The sequence below is a fragment of the Taudactylus pleione genome, unplaced genomic scaffold, assembly GCF_031769625.1.
Source record: "Taudactylus pleione unplaced genomic scaffold, aTauple2 ptg000434l, whole genome shotgun sequence".
Taxonomy (NCBI): domain Eukaryota; kingdom Metazoa; phylum Chordata; class Amphibia; order Anura; family Myobatrachidae; genus Taudactylus; species Taudactylus pleione.
In genome coordinates this window covers 6,016,355-6,032,643 of record NW_028284836.1, presented here as the reverse complement: position 1 = coordinate 6,032,643, position 16,289 = coordinate 6,016,355, and the positions used below count along the sequence as shown (strand labels likewise).

The following is a 16,289-nucleotide window of genomic DNA, read 5'->3' as shown; positions in this document are numbered from 1 at the left end:
GGTGTAATGCCACAGCCAGGAGACCCTATTACCGGGTCTACAGGGCCAAAGGATTATCATCCCAAGCCAATCAGGCCAAGCCGGGGACCTCAGGGGAGGTGGGGACCCCTCAAAAAGGGGGTCCCCCCTCTCCCAAAACCCCAGGCTTGGTCTGAAGCCTGGGGCTCTTCCCCGCACCCGCTGGTTCCACGTGGGTCCAAGCCAATGAGCGGCCGCTACCTGCAGCCTGGTGCTGGTTCCTAAATTACGATGGAACCCTACTCATTTTGTTCCTTGTAATTTTTGGAACCAGGACCGGCTGACAAGTCCGGGGTTGGTTATGCTAATTTAACTATTTACTGGCAGAAACATACACAAAACACACTGATCTGTGTATGTTTCTGGCAAACTTGCAGCTCTGGAGGTGAGTGTTTAAAACTTCAATTTGGCAGAGAGTTTGCTGGCATCTCACCCGAGTTTGTCATCCCGATTCTTGGTAAATTTGTGAGCTGTATCTTTTAGGTGAAAAGTACTTCTGAGTTTGCCCGATGGTGATAAGATTCGAGTTTTACGAGTGAGAAGAGAGAAATCTCTCTCTAACTCAACCGACTTTGCCTTTAGTAAATTTGCAAGTTGAAAAACATTCCTAAACTCTCCTGAGATTGTCATCTCGACCAATCTCGATTCTTAGCAAATTTACCCCTAGCAATCTCCCTGATTGCACCTTACCCTCATTATGAAGCTGTTCTATATAAAAAAAAACCAGAGATCTATGCATTCAAATGGGATCATTAGTATAATTTCCCTGCATTGGGTATAAGGCACAATGATCCCTATGGCTACATACATTGTCTGAAAAGTATCGGTGTGTTTTCATCAACAAATACTGCTTTGGGCTCATTTATATTTGGATGTAAGTCAGGTTTATGACACGCCCCTCAGATGTAGCAGTACACGCCCATCACATGTAGGACACGCCCCTCAGATGTAGCAGTACACACCCACTTTACTGCCGCACTCATAGGTGCTGCTTCCACAATCTCCCTGAAATGCTTTTTCAGCATGCGGGAGGGGCGGGCCTGACTGATGACTTAATTAGGCCCGCCCCTTTCCCCAGAAAAGTCCGCAATTCGCGGGTCCACGAGGAGGGAGCAGGCTAAATGACGCAAACACCATCGTTTAGCCACGCCCCCTCCTTGCGGAACTGCAAATTCCCCATTAAATCTCCCCATCCTGGCCGCTTCACTAGGAAGTGAGCAGGATGCAGGAGGGCTGCCTACACTTCCGGAGGCGCGGGGGGCTACCCAAAAAATCGTGAGCCTCCTGCGACTTCCGGGTGAGTAGGCAGCAGCTGCAGATTGTAGATGGGGACGGGACTAGGCACCATGTTATAAGGCCCCTCTCCTCTTGCCACAAAATGCTGCGATTCGCCAGTCAATCGAAAGTGACAAAAGCCAAATTAAGTGATTGTAATGGAATTGCATAATATTGGCTCCGCCTCCTCCCGTTTGATCCGTGAATCACTGCATTTTGCTGTGAGGGGGCAGGGCGTAATCACATGGTGACCACTCTCACTTCTCTCAGGGGTGGTTTCTGGGTACTTCGAAACCCCATCTGCATGCGCTACTGGAAGTCTATCAAAGCATGCGCCTGAAATAATTTGCGCTTGCGCCAAGGTTCATTACGCAGATAGTATGGATCCGCTGTTTCTGGTTACTTCCACGTTTGCATTCAGGCCGAGCGCCTGGATCACCATGGGATCTGTTACTTCAGCTTGCGGATCACTTTGTGGCAAAACAAGCAACAATATTGCGCTCATTTTCTGATATCTGCACCTATATCTTGTGTATGTGAGTGTGCAGCAAGCTTTAATCTGTATGCTGAATACAATTCACCAGATATATTCTATATCTGTGTTGCAAGGATTATGTTAAAAGTGTGGAGAAATGAGTATTTCACATATAACTACATTTTATTATGATTATAGCTTGTACTCACAATGGTGCGTGACGTAGGCCTGCCCCACATGGAAAGCATCCCCCGTGTTGTGGGCAACAAGTTACAGAACATTTAATTAGAAACTAGTGAAATCAAGGAGGCATGAGGCACAAGGTGCCTCATGTCAGAGTGACGTGACTACTGTGGTTATTTTATTAGGCGGTGCCTGCTCTGTGTGTACTCACTGGGGTATGGGCTTTAAGTGGGTGTTGCGCAAAAGAAGAACAGTCACTGGTAACGTTCTTATATGAATAAATTGTATTTGTTAATTAATTGCAGTCAGTGATAGGCCACCTGTGGCTCTAATTGTTGTAGAACTGTAAGTCCCAGCATCTCCTGTCTCCCAATACTTTCTATCAGGCTAAGCAACAAAAAGTCACATTCACATATCTCTGACACAAATACACAAAGCTTTAATAATGACAAGGCATGTTGGGACTTGTAGTTCCACAACAGCTAGAAAGCCACCGGTTTCTGTTGTCTGAATTCACCATACTGAGTATGTTCCTTGCAGCAGGAGGGTGGTGCTAACTCTGTATGTACAGTCCGGTACCTCATGGACTAGTATTTCCTAGAAGACAAGGACAGTCGCTCACTCTAATCCTGGCTTCTGTTTATCTTCCCATTGCAGGAAAGACTCCTCCTCTCTATTCTGCCCAAACATATTGCAGATGAGATGCTCAACGACATGAAGAAGGACCAGAAACAGAAGGAGCTGCAGCAGTTTAACACCATGTACATGTACCGGCACGAGAATGTCAGGTACTCCCCTACAGTGGTGCTTATGTGCACTATACACTATACTGTACTATGATTCCAGCTATCATCTCTCTAACACCATGTACATGTACCGGCACGAGAATGTCCGGCACTCCCCTACAGTGGTGCTTGTGTGCACTATACACTATACTGTACTATATTCCAGCTATCATCTCTCTATCACCATGTACATGTACTGGCATGAGAATGTCAGGTACTCCCCTACAGTGGTGCTTGTGTGCACTATACACTATACTGTACTATGATTCCAGCTATCATCTCTCTAACACCATGTACATGTACCGGCACGAGAATGTTAGGTACTCCCCTACAGTGGTGCTTGTGTGCACTATACACTATACTGTACTATGATTCCAGCTATCATCTCTCTTAACACCATGTACATGTACCGGCACGAGAATGTCAGGTACTCCCTTACACAAGCCCGCTTATGTGCACTGTACACTATACTGTACTATGATTCCAGCTAAAATCTCTCTAACTCCATGTACATGTACTGGCAGGAGAATGTCAGGTACTCCCCTACAGCCAGCCCACTTATGTGCACTATACACTATACTGTACTATGATTCCAGCTATCATCTATCTAACACCATGTACATGTACCGGCATGAGAATGTCAGGTACTCCCCTACAGTGGTGCTTATGTGCACTATACACTATACTGTACTATGATTCCAGCTATCATCTCTCTAACACCATGTACATTTACCGGCACGAGAATGTCAGGTACTCCCCTACAGTGGTGCTTGTGTGCACTATACACTATACTGTACTATGATTCCAGCTATCATCTCTCTAACACCATGTACATTTACCGGCACGAGAATGTCAGGTACTCCCCTACAGTGGTGCTTGTGTGCACTATACACTATACTGTACTATGATTCCAGCTATCATCTATCTAACACCATGTACATGTACCGGCACTAGAATGTCAGGTACTCCCCTACAGTGGTGCTTGTGTGCACTATACACTATACTGTACTATGATTCCAGCTATCATCTCTCTAACACCATGTACATGTACCGACATGAGAATGTCAGGTACTCCCCTACAGTGGTGCTTGTGTGCACTATACACTATACTGTACTAGGATTCCAGCTATCATCTCTCTAACACCATGTACATGTGCCGGCACGAGAATGTCAGGTACTCCCCTACAGTGGTGCTTGTGTGCACTATACACTATACTGTATTATGATTCCAGCTATCATCTCTCTAACACCATGTACCGGCATGAGAATGTCAGGTACTCCCTTACACCAGCCCGCTTATGTGCACTATACACTATACTGTACTATGATTCCAGCTATCATCTCTCTAACACCATGTACATGTACCGGCACGAGAATGTCAGGTACTCCCTTACACAAGCCCGCTTATGTGCACTATACACTATACTGTACTATGATTCCAGCTATCATCTATCTAACACCATGTACATGTACCGGCCAGAGAATGTCCGGTACTCCCCTACAGTGGTGCTTGTGTGCACTATACACTATACTGTACTATGATTCCAGCTAAAATCTCTCTAACACCATGTACATGTACTGGCACGAGAATGTCAGGTACTCCCCTACAGCAAGCCCGCTTATGTGCACTGTACACTATACTGTACTATGATTCCAGCTATCATCTATCTAACACCATGTACATGTACCGGCACGAGAATGTCAGGTACTCCCCTACAGTGGTGCTTGTGTGCACTATACACTATACTGTACTATGATTCCAGCTATCATCTCTCTAGCACCATGTACATGTACCGGCACGAGAATGTCAGGCACTCCCCTACAGTGGTGCTTGTGTGCACTATACACTATACTGTACTATGATTCCAGCTATCATCTATCTAACACCATGTACATGTACCGGCACGAGAATGTCAGGTACTCCCCTACAGTGGTGCTTGTGTGCACTATACACTGTACTGTACTATATTCCAGCTATCATCTCTCTAACACCATGTACATGTACCGGCACTAGAATGTCAGGTACTCCCCTACAGTGGTGCTTGTGTGCACTATGCACTATACTGTACTATGATTCCAGCTATCATCTATCTACCATGTACATGTACCGGCACGAGAATGTCAGGTACTCCCCTACAGTGGTGCTTGTGTGCACTATACACTATACTACTATATTCCAGCTATCATCTCTCTATCACCATGTACATGTACTGGCACGAGAATGTCAGGTACTCCCCTACAGCCAGCCCGCTTATGTGCACTATACACTATACTGTACTATGATTCCAGCTATCATCTCTCTAACACCATGTACATGTACCGGCACGAGAATGTCAGGTACTCCCCTACAGTGGTGCTTGTGTGCACTATACACTGTACTGTACTATATTCCAGCTATTATCTCTCTAACACCATGTACATGTAACGGCACTAGAATGTCAGGTACTCCCCTACAGTGGTGCTTGTGTGCACTATGCACTATACTGTACTATGGCCCTCATTCAGAGCCGGACGCTCTGAGCAGAGCGCTCGCTCTGAATGAGGGCCATCCTCCATAAAAATGGAGCGTCCTCCTGGACGCTCGTATAGCTGTGGGCCACCACCCACAGCACATACGAGCGTGCAGGATGATGGTCGCGATGGTCTTGACCATCGCGACCATCGCCAGTGCGACCAGAAGCCTGTGGTCAGGGTTTTCGACCACAAGCCCTGGAGTGATTTTGGCTCTATCAGAGCCAAAATCACTCCCACTGACATCACTAGTGATGTCAGTGGGGCTGGCTTCTGACGGTAGGCGTTCCCTTGGGAACGCCTCCGTCTGGGAGGCACGCCCCCGGCATGCCCACCAAAGGGGGCGTGCTTTCAATCAACATCGACAGCACGCCCCCTTTGATCAGACACAACGAGCGAAGGAAAGTCCTTCGCTTGTCGCGTCTGGCGCATGCGCACGACGGAGCTCCCTCCGTCGTGCGCATGCGCAGTGCACACCATCGACCCACTTGCGAGCGGACAGCCGCTTGCGAGTGGGTCTGAATGAGGCCCTATGATTCCAGCTATCATCTCTCTAACACCATGTACATGTACCGGCACTAGAATGTCAGGTACTCCCCTACAGTGGTGCTTGTGTGCACTATGCACTATACTGTACTATGGCCCTCATTCAGAGCCGCTCGTTAGCGGCAGTACGCTCGTTCCGAGCGATGTTTGCACATCTGCGCATGCGTACGGTTTTTAGTACGCATGCGCGAACCAGTCAGTGCGGCCGAAAATCGTTGGTACGCAATATAGCGAGGGCCTGCTATTTTGAGTGACAGAATGAGGCGTATGTGGGTGGTAACAGGGGAAGGTGCTTGAAAATGGGGAGTGGAGATCCGAACGCAGGCGTGCTTAAAGGTCCAAACGGGCGTTTTATGGGTGTGCATATTTAAAACAGCAGCGTCATTGACCACGTCACTGGGTTATTTTATAGCCAGAACTGCTCGCAAATTTGTGGTAGCAAACACCAACCACAAGAATAGCGAGCAGTTCATACGCTGGTCGATGTACTCGATTAATCTAATAAATAGCGGACATGACGTAGGATGCGAGCGGCCAGGGGGCGTTTTTAACAAATAAACGAGCGTATGTTTTGCTCGCTCGTTCAGACTTAGAGGTGTGAACAGACTGCAATGTGCGTACGGATCATTTGAATAGCCACCACTTGTTTTTAAACGAGCGACCACAAATAGCGAACGGCTCTGAATCAGGCCCTATGATTCCAGCTATAATCTCTCTAACACCATGTACATGCACCAGCACGAGAATGTCAGGTACTCCCTTACAGTGGTGCTTGTGTGCACTATACACTATACTGTACTATGATTCCAGCTATCATCTCTCTAACACCATGTACATGTACCGGCACGAGAATGTCAGGTACTCCTTTACAGTGGTGCTTGTGTGCACTATACACTATACTGTACTATGATTCCAGCTATCATCTCTCTAACACCATGTCCATGTAACGGCACGAGAATGTCAGGTACTCCCCTACAGTGGTGCTTGTGTGCACTATACACTGTACTGTACTATGATTCCAGCTATAATCTCTCTAACACCATGTACATGCACCGGCACGAGAATGTCAGGTACTCCCTTACAGTGGTGCTTGTGTGCACTATACACTATACTGTACTAGGATTCCAGCTATCATCTCTCTAACACCATGTCCATGTAACGGCACGAGAATGTCAGGTACTCCCCTACAGTGGTGCTTGTGTGCACTATACACTATACTGTACTATGATTTCAGCTATCATCTCTCTATCACCATGTACATGTACCAGCACTAGAATGTTATGTACTCCCCTACAGTGATGCTTATGTGCACCTGTACACTATACTGTACGTAATTAGCATATTTTTGCGCAGCCACTGCATACAAATTCACAGCTGCAGCGGCATTAGTGACGATCTCTGAATCAGGCCCTGTGTTTTTCTGTCTCTCATGTTTTGTGGGACTGAGGGCCTGATTCAGAGATGTACGATATCCCAATGGTTAGCGTACATCTTCGATGGTGTGTAGTTTGCGCATGTGTAGAATGGGAGGACTGTGTATGATGTGGATGGATGGGGAGGACTGTGTATGATCTGAATGGATGGGGAGGACTGTGTATGATCTGGATGGATGGGGAGGACTGTGTATGATCTGGATGGATGGGGAGGACTGTGTATGATCTGGATGGATGGGGAGGACTGTGTGTGATCATGGATTGGGAGGATGGTGTATGATCTGGATGGATTGGGAGGACTGTGTATGATCTGGATGGATTGGGAGGACTGTGTATGATCTGGATGGATGGGGAGGACTGTGTATGATCTGGATGGATGGGGAGGACTGTGTATGATCGGGATCGATGGGGAGGACTGTGTATGATCTGGATTAATGGGGAGGACTGTGTATGATCTGGATGGATTGAGAGGACTGTGTATGATCTGGATGGATTGGGAGGACTGTGTATGATCTGGATGGCTGGGGAGGACTATGTATGATCTGGATGGATTGGGAGGACTGTGTATGATCTGGATGGATTGGGAGGACTGTGTGTGATCTGGATGGTTTGGGAAGACTGTGGGCCTGATTCAGAGCCGGACGCTCTGACCAGAGCGCTCGCTCTGAATCAGGGCCCTCCTCCATGAAAATGGAGCGGCCTCCTGGATGCTCGTATAGCTGTGGGTGACCACCCACAGCTATAGCGAGCGTCCATGATGATGGTCGCGATGGTCTTGACCATCGCGACCATCGGGCTTGCGATGGAGACCCTGCGGTAGGGTCTCGCTGCCGCAAGCCCTGGAGTGATTTTGGCTCTATCAGAGCCAAAATCACTCCCACTGACATCACTAGTGATGTCAGTGTGGCCGGCTTGAGACGGTAGGCGTTCCCATGGGAACGCCTCCGTCTGGCAGGCACGCCCCCGGCACGCCCACCAAAGGGGGCGTGCTGTCAATCAACATCGATAGCACGCCCCCTTTGGTGCGAGACCCGGAGCGATAGAAGCCCGTCGCTCCCCGGGTCTCGCGCATGCGCACGACGGAGCTCCCTCCATCGTGCGCATGCACAGTGGGGAACATCGACCCGCTTGCGAGCGTACTGCCGCTCGCGAGCGGGTCTGAATGACCCCCTGTGTGTGATCTGGATGGATGGTGAGAACTGTGTATGATCTGGATGGATGGTGAGGACTGTGTATGATCTGGATGGATTGGGAAGACTGTGTGTGATCTGGATGGATTGGGGGGACTGTGTATGATCTAGATTTATGGGGAGGACTGTGTATGATCTGGATGGATTGAGAGGACTGTGTATGATCTGGATGGATTGGGAGGACTGTGTATGATCTGGATGGCTGGGGAGGACTATGTATGATCTGGATGGATTGGGAGGACTGTGTGTGATGTGGATGGATGGGGAGGACTGTGTGTGATCTGGATGGATGGGGAGGACTGTGTATGATCGGATGGATTGGGAGGACTGTGTATGATCTGGATGGTTTAGGAAGACTGTGTGTGATCTGGATGGATTGGTAGGACTGTGTATGATCTGGATGGATGGGGAGGACTGTGTATGATCTGGATGGATGGGGAGGACTGTGTATGATCTGGATGGATGGGGAGGACTGTGTATGATCTGGATGGATTGGGGGGAGTGTGTATGATATGGATGGATTGGGAGGAGTGTGTATGATATGGATGGATTGGGAGGACTGTGTATGATATGGATGGATTGGGAGGACTGTGTATGATCTGGATGGATGGGGAGGAGTGTGTATGATCTGGATGGATGGGGAGGACTGTGTATGATCTGGATGGATGGGGAGGACTGTGTATGATCTGGATGGATTGGGGGGAGTGTGTATGATATGGATGGATTTTGAGGAGTGTGTATGATATGGATGGATTGGGAGGACTGTGTATGATATGGATGGATTGGGAGGACTGTGTATGATCTGGATGGATGGGGAGGACGGTGTATGATCTGGATAGATTGGGAGGACTGTGTATGATCTGGATGGATGGGGAGGACTGTGTATGATCTGGATGGATGTGGAGGACTGTGTATGATCTGGATGGATGGGGAGGACTGTGTATGATCTGGATGGATTGGGGGGAGTGTGTATGATCTGGATGGATTGGGAGGACTGTGTATGATCTGGATGGATGGGGAGGACTGTGTATGATCTGGATGGATGGGGAGGACGGTGTATGATATGGATGGATTGGGAGGACTGTGTATGATCTGGATGGATGGGGAGGACTGTGTATGATCTGGATGGATGGGGAGGACTGTGTATGATCTGGATGGATGGGGAGGACTGTGTATGATCTGGATGGATTGGGGGGAGTGTGTATGATCTGGATGGATTGGGAGGACTGTGTATGATCTGGATGGATGGGGAGGACTGTGTATGATCTGGATGGATTGGGAGGACTGTGTATGATCTGGATGGATGGGGAGGACTGTGTATGATATGGTTGGATTGGGAGGACTGTGTATGATCTGGATGGATTGGTAGGACTGTGTATGATCTGGATGGATTGGGGGTGTGGCATATGAGGAATTGTGGGAGCGGTGCTTAGAATTACAATCTTTGCAGATTATCATTTGACTGTGTTCTCTGTGTCTCCCGGCAGCATTCTCTTCGCAGACATTGTGGGCTTCACACAGCTGTCCTCATACTGCAGCGCCCAGGAGCTGGTGAAACTGTTGAATGAGCTCTTCGCCCGGTTTGACAAGCTCGCAGCGGTAAGTACATGAACCACGCCATTGCAAGTGCTACACATGAGAGGATCATCCAGCGTTACATAAGCTGGGTACACACTGGATGATATATATCGGCCGGCCGGACAAGCGAACGGCCGATATATAGCGAGTGCGTCAGTGGGTGTGTACTTCACCTCTGCATTTCACCTGGTTTTAGTCAGCCGCAGAACCTGTGTAATTCGGGTTGGGTACATTTCTTCAACATTGAAAATTTAGACATTCAAAACTTAGACACCATAATATCGTACCATATTGTATCATAATACTATAATATTGTACCATATTGTATCATAATACTATAATGTCGTACCATATTGCATCATAATACTATAGTATCGTACCATATTGCATCATTGTACTATAATATCGTACCATATTGTATCATAATACCATAATATCGTACCATATTGCATCATAATACCATAATATCGTACCATATTGCATCATAATACTATAATGTCGTACCATATTGAATCATAATACTATAATATTGTACCATATTGTATCATAATACCATAATATCGTACCATATTGTATCATAATACTATAATATCGTACCATATTGTATCATAATACTATAATATTGTACCATATTGTATCATAATACCATAATATCGTACCATATTGCATCATAATACCATAATATCGTACCATATTGTATCATAATACTATAATATCGTACCATATTGTATCATAATACTATAATATTGTACCATATTGCATCATAATACTATAATGTCGTACCATATTGCATCATAATACTATAATGTCGTACCATATTGTATCATAATACTATAATATCGTACCATATTGCATCATAATACTATAATGTCGTACCATATTGCATCATAATACTATAATATCGTACCATATTGTATCATAATACTATAATATCGTACCATATTGTATCATAATACTATAATATCGTACCATATTGCATCATAATACTATAATATCGTACCATATTGCATCATAATACCATAATATCGTACCATATTGTATCATAATACTATAATATCGTACCATATTGCATCATAATACTATAATATTGTACCATATTGTATCATACTATAATATCGTATCATATTGTATCATAATACTATAATATTGTACCATATTGTATCATACTATAATATCGTATCATATTGTATCATAATACTATAATATTGTACCATATTGTATCATAAATTCATAATACCATTATATTGACAGGTACAAATCTATATGGGGTCCCACATCAGCTCTCAGTAGGTCACTATCTGTTGGACTCATAGCATTAGGCTAATTATAATCAGACTGAATATTTTCATTGCAATTAGCATAAGAAGTGTAGTGTTATCTGAGTTGCTAATTGCAATCAGTCTGACATGACAGGCTCACTGCTTACTGGTGACCATTAGTTATTATTTAGCTACTGTATGATTACAGTTGAACTGTGTCTTACATACTGCTGTCAACATTATGATTTGTCTATATTTTAACTGCCTATATTATGTCTGTCGTCATTTTGAACCTCTCGACATTTTGACTGTCAACATCTATTTTTTCAATGTCAACATTTTTGTTCATGTCGACATGCCGGACCCTGTTTATGACCCTGACGCCCTTATGCCCACGTCGATCACTTCGGTGTCGACCTTTTTGATTGCCTAAGTTTTGACTGTCTAAATTTTGACCTCATCCTGTGTGATTTATATAAGTCCCTGATTAAAGGGATATTATACTGTAGTAACCCTAGCTGCAATGCCCGATCACGGGAGGTAGTCAGCGTCCCGGCAGATTGGATGCTGATGGTCAAAATACCGGCATCGGAATCTCAACAGCAGTTGGGATCCCGGCTCCAGAATCCCGACCGCTGGCATCCTGAAGGTATGTATCGGGGGTTAGGGGAGGGTTAGATTTAGGGGTTAGGCACTAGGGTAAGGCACTAAGGGCGGAGGGTTAGATTTAGGGTGTGGGGACGGGGAGGTTAGGATTAGGCACTAGGGGGGGAGGCTAGGTTCAGGCACCGGGGAGGGAGGGTTAGGGGTAAGGGTTAGCGTTAGGTAACATACCTGATGGTGTTGGTACCCTGACCACCAGGATCTCATACCCAACCCTCGGATCACAGCCTGAAGTGCACATATAACAGCTGTGTCCTCATCTTGTGTCCTAGAAATACCACCAGCTGAGGATAAAGATTCTGGGTGACTGCTATTACTGTATCTGCGGCCTCCCGGACTACAGGGAAGACCACGCCTACTGCTCCATTATGATGGGTTTGGCCATGGTCGATGCTATATCGTAAGTACCGTAACACTTCGCAATAGTGCATCAATGTTCTTATCAAACTGTGGGCCTGATTCAGACTTGGGAATAGAGGTCCTGATTCAGACCCGCTCGTTAATGGCGCGATCGCTCGCACTGAGCGATTTTCGCCCATCTGCGCATGCGTATAATTCGCAGTGCGCGTGCGCAAGCCATTCGTTGCGATCTGCTTTAGGTAGCTTGTAAGCCACTATCAAGTCGCTGCTTTGAGTGACAGATAGCGCCGTTTGTGGGTGGAAACAGGGGAAGATGCGGGAGAGTGGTGTTGCGAACGCAGGCGTGTCTGCCTGCCAAAACGCCATTTAAAGGGCATGCATAATTAGCAAAGTAGCGTCATTGAACACGTCACCTACATGTATTGCAGGCTGCACTGATCTCAGTGCTTGCAGCACGGAAAGGCAACCCCAAGGGCTGCGAGCAGCTCCGATGGCTCACGATGGTCCCAATTAATCATACATTTCCCGGAGATGACGTGTTTTGCGAGAGGCAAGGGGGCGTCTTCAGACACTTGCGAGTGCACTTTGCCGTAGCTCGCTAACACACAGTGGGTGTCCTTACGCGACTCAGTGCGAACGCTTAATTTAAATATCCGGCCCCTTTTTACCAGCGAGCGATCACATCTTGCGAGCGGGTCTGAATGAGCTCCAGAGTGAGATATCGCTCTCAACTGTGAACCTGAACAAACCGTGTTGCAATGCAAGGGGTGTAAATATATAATTTTTTTACATGCAGGGTAAACTAGCCCACAAATACTGCACAGCTTTATTATTACACTGATTTAGATGTCAGTTTGGACACCTCCCTCCCAAATCTAAATCTCTTTGCACATTTTACATCTGACCCACCTGCAGTGCAGCATGGTTTCACCATGATGATCAGTTGAGAGAGATATCTCTCTCTGGCCCTGATTCAGACCCGCTTGCGAGCACTGAGCGCTCGCAAGCGGGTCAATGTTGGCACAGTGCGCATGCACACGACGGACCCGGCTCCATCGTGCGCAAGCGCAAGACCCGGATAGCAACGGGCCAGCCGTCGCTATGGGTCTCGTACCAAAGGGGGCGTGCTGTCGATGGTGAGTGACAGCACGCCCCCTTTGGTGGGCGTGCCGGGGGCGTGACTGCCCAGACGGAGGCGTTCCCATGTGAACGCCTACCGTCTGGGGTCGGCCCCACTGACATCACAAGTGATGTCAGTGGGAGTGCCTTCGGCTCTGATAGAGCTAAAAGCACTCCAGGGCTTGCGGCAGCGAGACCCTAACACAAGGGTCTCGTCGCAAGCCAGATGGTCGCAATGATCTTGACCATCAGGAACATCTTCCTGGCCGCTCGCTATAACTGTGGGTGGCCACCCACAGCTATACGAGCGAGCAGGAGGCCGCTCTAAACAGAGAAGGACGGCCCTGATTCAGAGCGAGCGCTCTGTCAGAGCATCCAGCTCTGAATCAGGCCCTCTATTCCCAACTCTGAATCAGGCCCTGTATCTCTACCGAAACAGACAGGAGAGGGCCCACGTGCAGGTCTTTGCGCGGTCTCCCTCCCTACGGCCAGTAATATGGAATTAGCGACTGTGCAGAACACAGCAAAGACTCTGGCACCGTGCGGGAATCTTATCTATCTTCTGCGCAGCTTCCTGCATCATATATTTGAATAGGGCACCGGATACGTGGCGCCCACAGCCCTAGCAGTCTGCCCCTGCTCTGGGTGCAAAGTTGGAGGAGTAGGGCTCCATTGATTGAAGGGATCCCTGCACCCATAATAGATCTACCTCTGGTCTTAAATGATTTTACCCACAACATTGCCCGTACTGCCCATCACTATATCTCTGTAATGTTCTGTATTACTATGTTCCCTGCATCAGTATTATTACTAGTATTATTATATATTTATAAAGCTGTGACATGTCCAGCAGCGCTGTATGCTGCAAGCAGTGCATACAGGGCATTATAACCACTACTGTAACATCTGCGCATCATGGAGGCAGGACAGATATGAGACCCCCCCCCCCCCCCGCATAAAAGAGCTGATATACAGGTGGAGCAGGCATGGTTGGCATGAATTTGTGCCACCTGCCTGGTACTTTGTGTCCCAGTAGGCCTTGCCCATTCTCAGTAATAAATAAACGGGCACCTATTTTGGGGTATCCAATTACAGAAGCAGCACAGGAGAAATGGAAGCTGCCACTCTGTCAAGCAGGAGTGGCAGCTGGGTTTTAATTATTCTCAGACAAATCATGTTTGAGTTGAACTCTGCCCGACATGGCAGCCCCCATCGTCTGCTATTTGCAGGTAATGCAGAGGTATTCTCAGCGCCCAGTTATTGTGACCTATAACACAGTAATGTGTCTGTTATACATAACTGCCCATCAGTACCACTAACAATATTGCCAGTAATTTCAGGAGCTTTCATGTTATCATGTTGTATTGGGGTATCCATATTTGATTGAAAGGGGTCATAAATCTACACGTCTTTTTTTTTTTTAAATAGATCAGGTCTATTGTTGTTTAGTAAATGGGGAGGGGGGGGTACTGTACTGTACGCATGTTATGTTTTGTTATTTTACGGGGCAGACTGTTAACACGGAGACATTTTCCTGTGTGAAGGTACGTCCGGGAGAAGACAAAAACGGACGTGGACATGCGCGTTGGGGTTCATACGGGGACGGTAATTGGCGGGGTCCTTGGACAGAAGCGTTGGCAGTATGATGTGTGGTCCACGGATGTCACTCTAGCTAACAAGATGGAGGCTGGCGGGATCCCTGGGTAAGTCTATATTATAATACAATGTCATCTGGCCCAAATAACGCCAAAGGGGACGTATTTTTGCTTGGTATATGCTACCATCTGTATTCTTCATGCAAATCCTCATCTGAAAGCTTATACGTACAGCAAACCAGGGACGTCGTGCGGTGAGGTCAGTGGGTGTGAAGGCGCTGGCTAGTATCAGAGCCAGATATACACATACATATATGTACCTGCCCCACTTGCATAGATGTCCCCCCTCACACAGGTCTCCCCCACACACACACACACAGAGATTCTCCGTAGCACAGATCCCCCTCACACATGTCTCCCACTAGCACAGAATATGTCCCTCACACACACACACACAGATCCCCCCCTAGCACAAAAGATTTCCTTTTTCTCCTATGTGTGTTTCTTCTGTCTGCATATGCTGAGCTCCGATGCCTGAGTACTTCCTGGACTGGTCACCTGATCGCCAGTGGTGTCCATCAGAGCTCAAGGCACGCCCCCTCACAGTGAGGCATGCCTCCATTAGCTCTTTTTCTGTGTGTTTTATTGGCCGATTCGTGGTCCTGCCCCCAGCACCAGGCAGTGTCTGAGCGATCAGAGATAGGGATGGCCATCGGTGTGGTTACCATCGATGGTTACCATCTATGGCAAAATAGCAAGTAGCCATCGATGGCTACCAACTATGCAGTGCATGATCATCAATGACTTCACCCACCGATGGTCATCTCTGTTTTTGTGACTGACTGGCACGTGGGTTAATCAGAGCCTGGAGGCGGGACTTCTCAGGTTCAGGAGACTGAGCTATGCTGAGTGTCCCAGCACCCTGTAAAAAAACAAACAAAACAAACCATTCGGTTATGCTTAAACATCGATGGAGGGAAACCATCTGGTTCTCCCCTCATTGATGGCAAAAGCATTTGACATCGGACATAAACCATGGATGATTATGAATAATCAATGGTCAATGGCCATCCCTCATCAGAGGAAAAGCTGAGCTCTTTACTGCCTCTTCCCTACCTGGGAGTACTGACATTTTGGTGAGTTTTGCTTATAAGAACGATCAGAATAATACAAAGAAGATATTTATAAGTTATAAATATCTTCTCTGTATTATTTTAATCATTTTTATAGGCACAACTCTGCAATATGACAGGGGAGGCTCTGCCTCCTCTGCCTACCCTGACTGCACGTCTCAGGCCC

The 16,289-nt window shown here is 47.0% G+C and overlaps 1 protein-coding gene across 2 annotated transcripts in view; it reads left to right on the top strand.

The window, feature by feature from the left end:
- The window catches only part of ADCY3 (adenylate cyclase 3), a 219,802-nt gene that overhangs the window by 138,882 nt on the left and 64,631 nt on the right, over positions 1–16,289 (top strand). For both annotated transcript variants that reach the window (XM_088447575.1, XM_088447574.1), the window contains exons 3-6: positions 2,609–2,739; positions 9,904–10,015; positions 12,189–12,316; positions 14,940–15,098. In XM_088447575.1, coding sequence (XP_088303701.1) covers positions 2,609–2,739; positions 9,904–10,015; positions 12,189–12,316; positions 14,940–15,098 — 530 coding nt within the window. The remainder of the gene's footprint in view (positions 1–2,608; positions 2,740–9,903; positions 10,016–12,188; positions 12,317–14,939; positions 15,099–16,289) is intronic.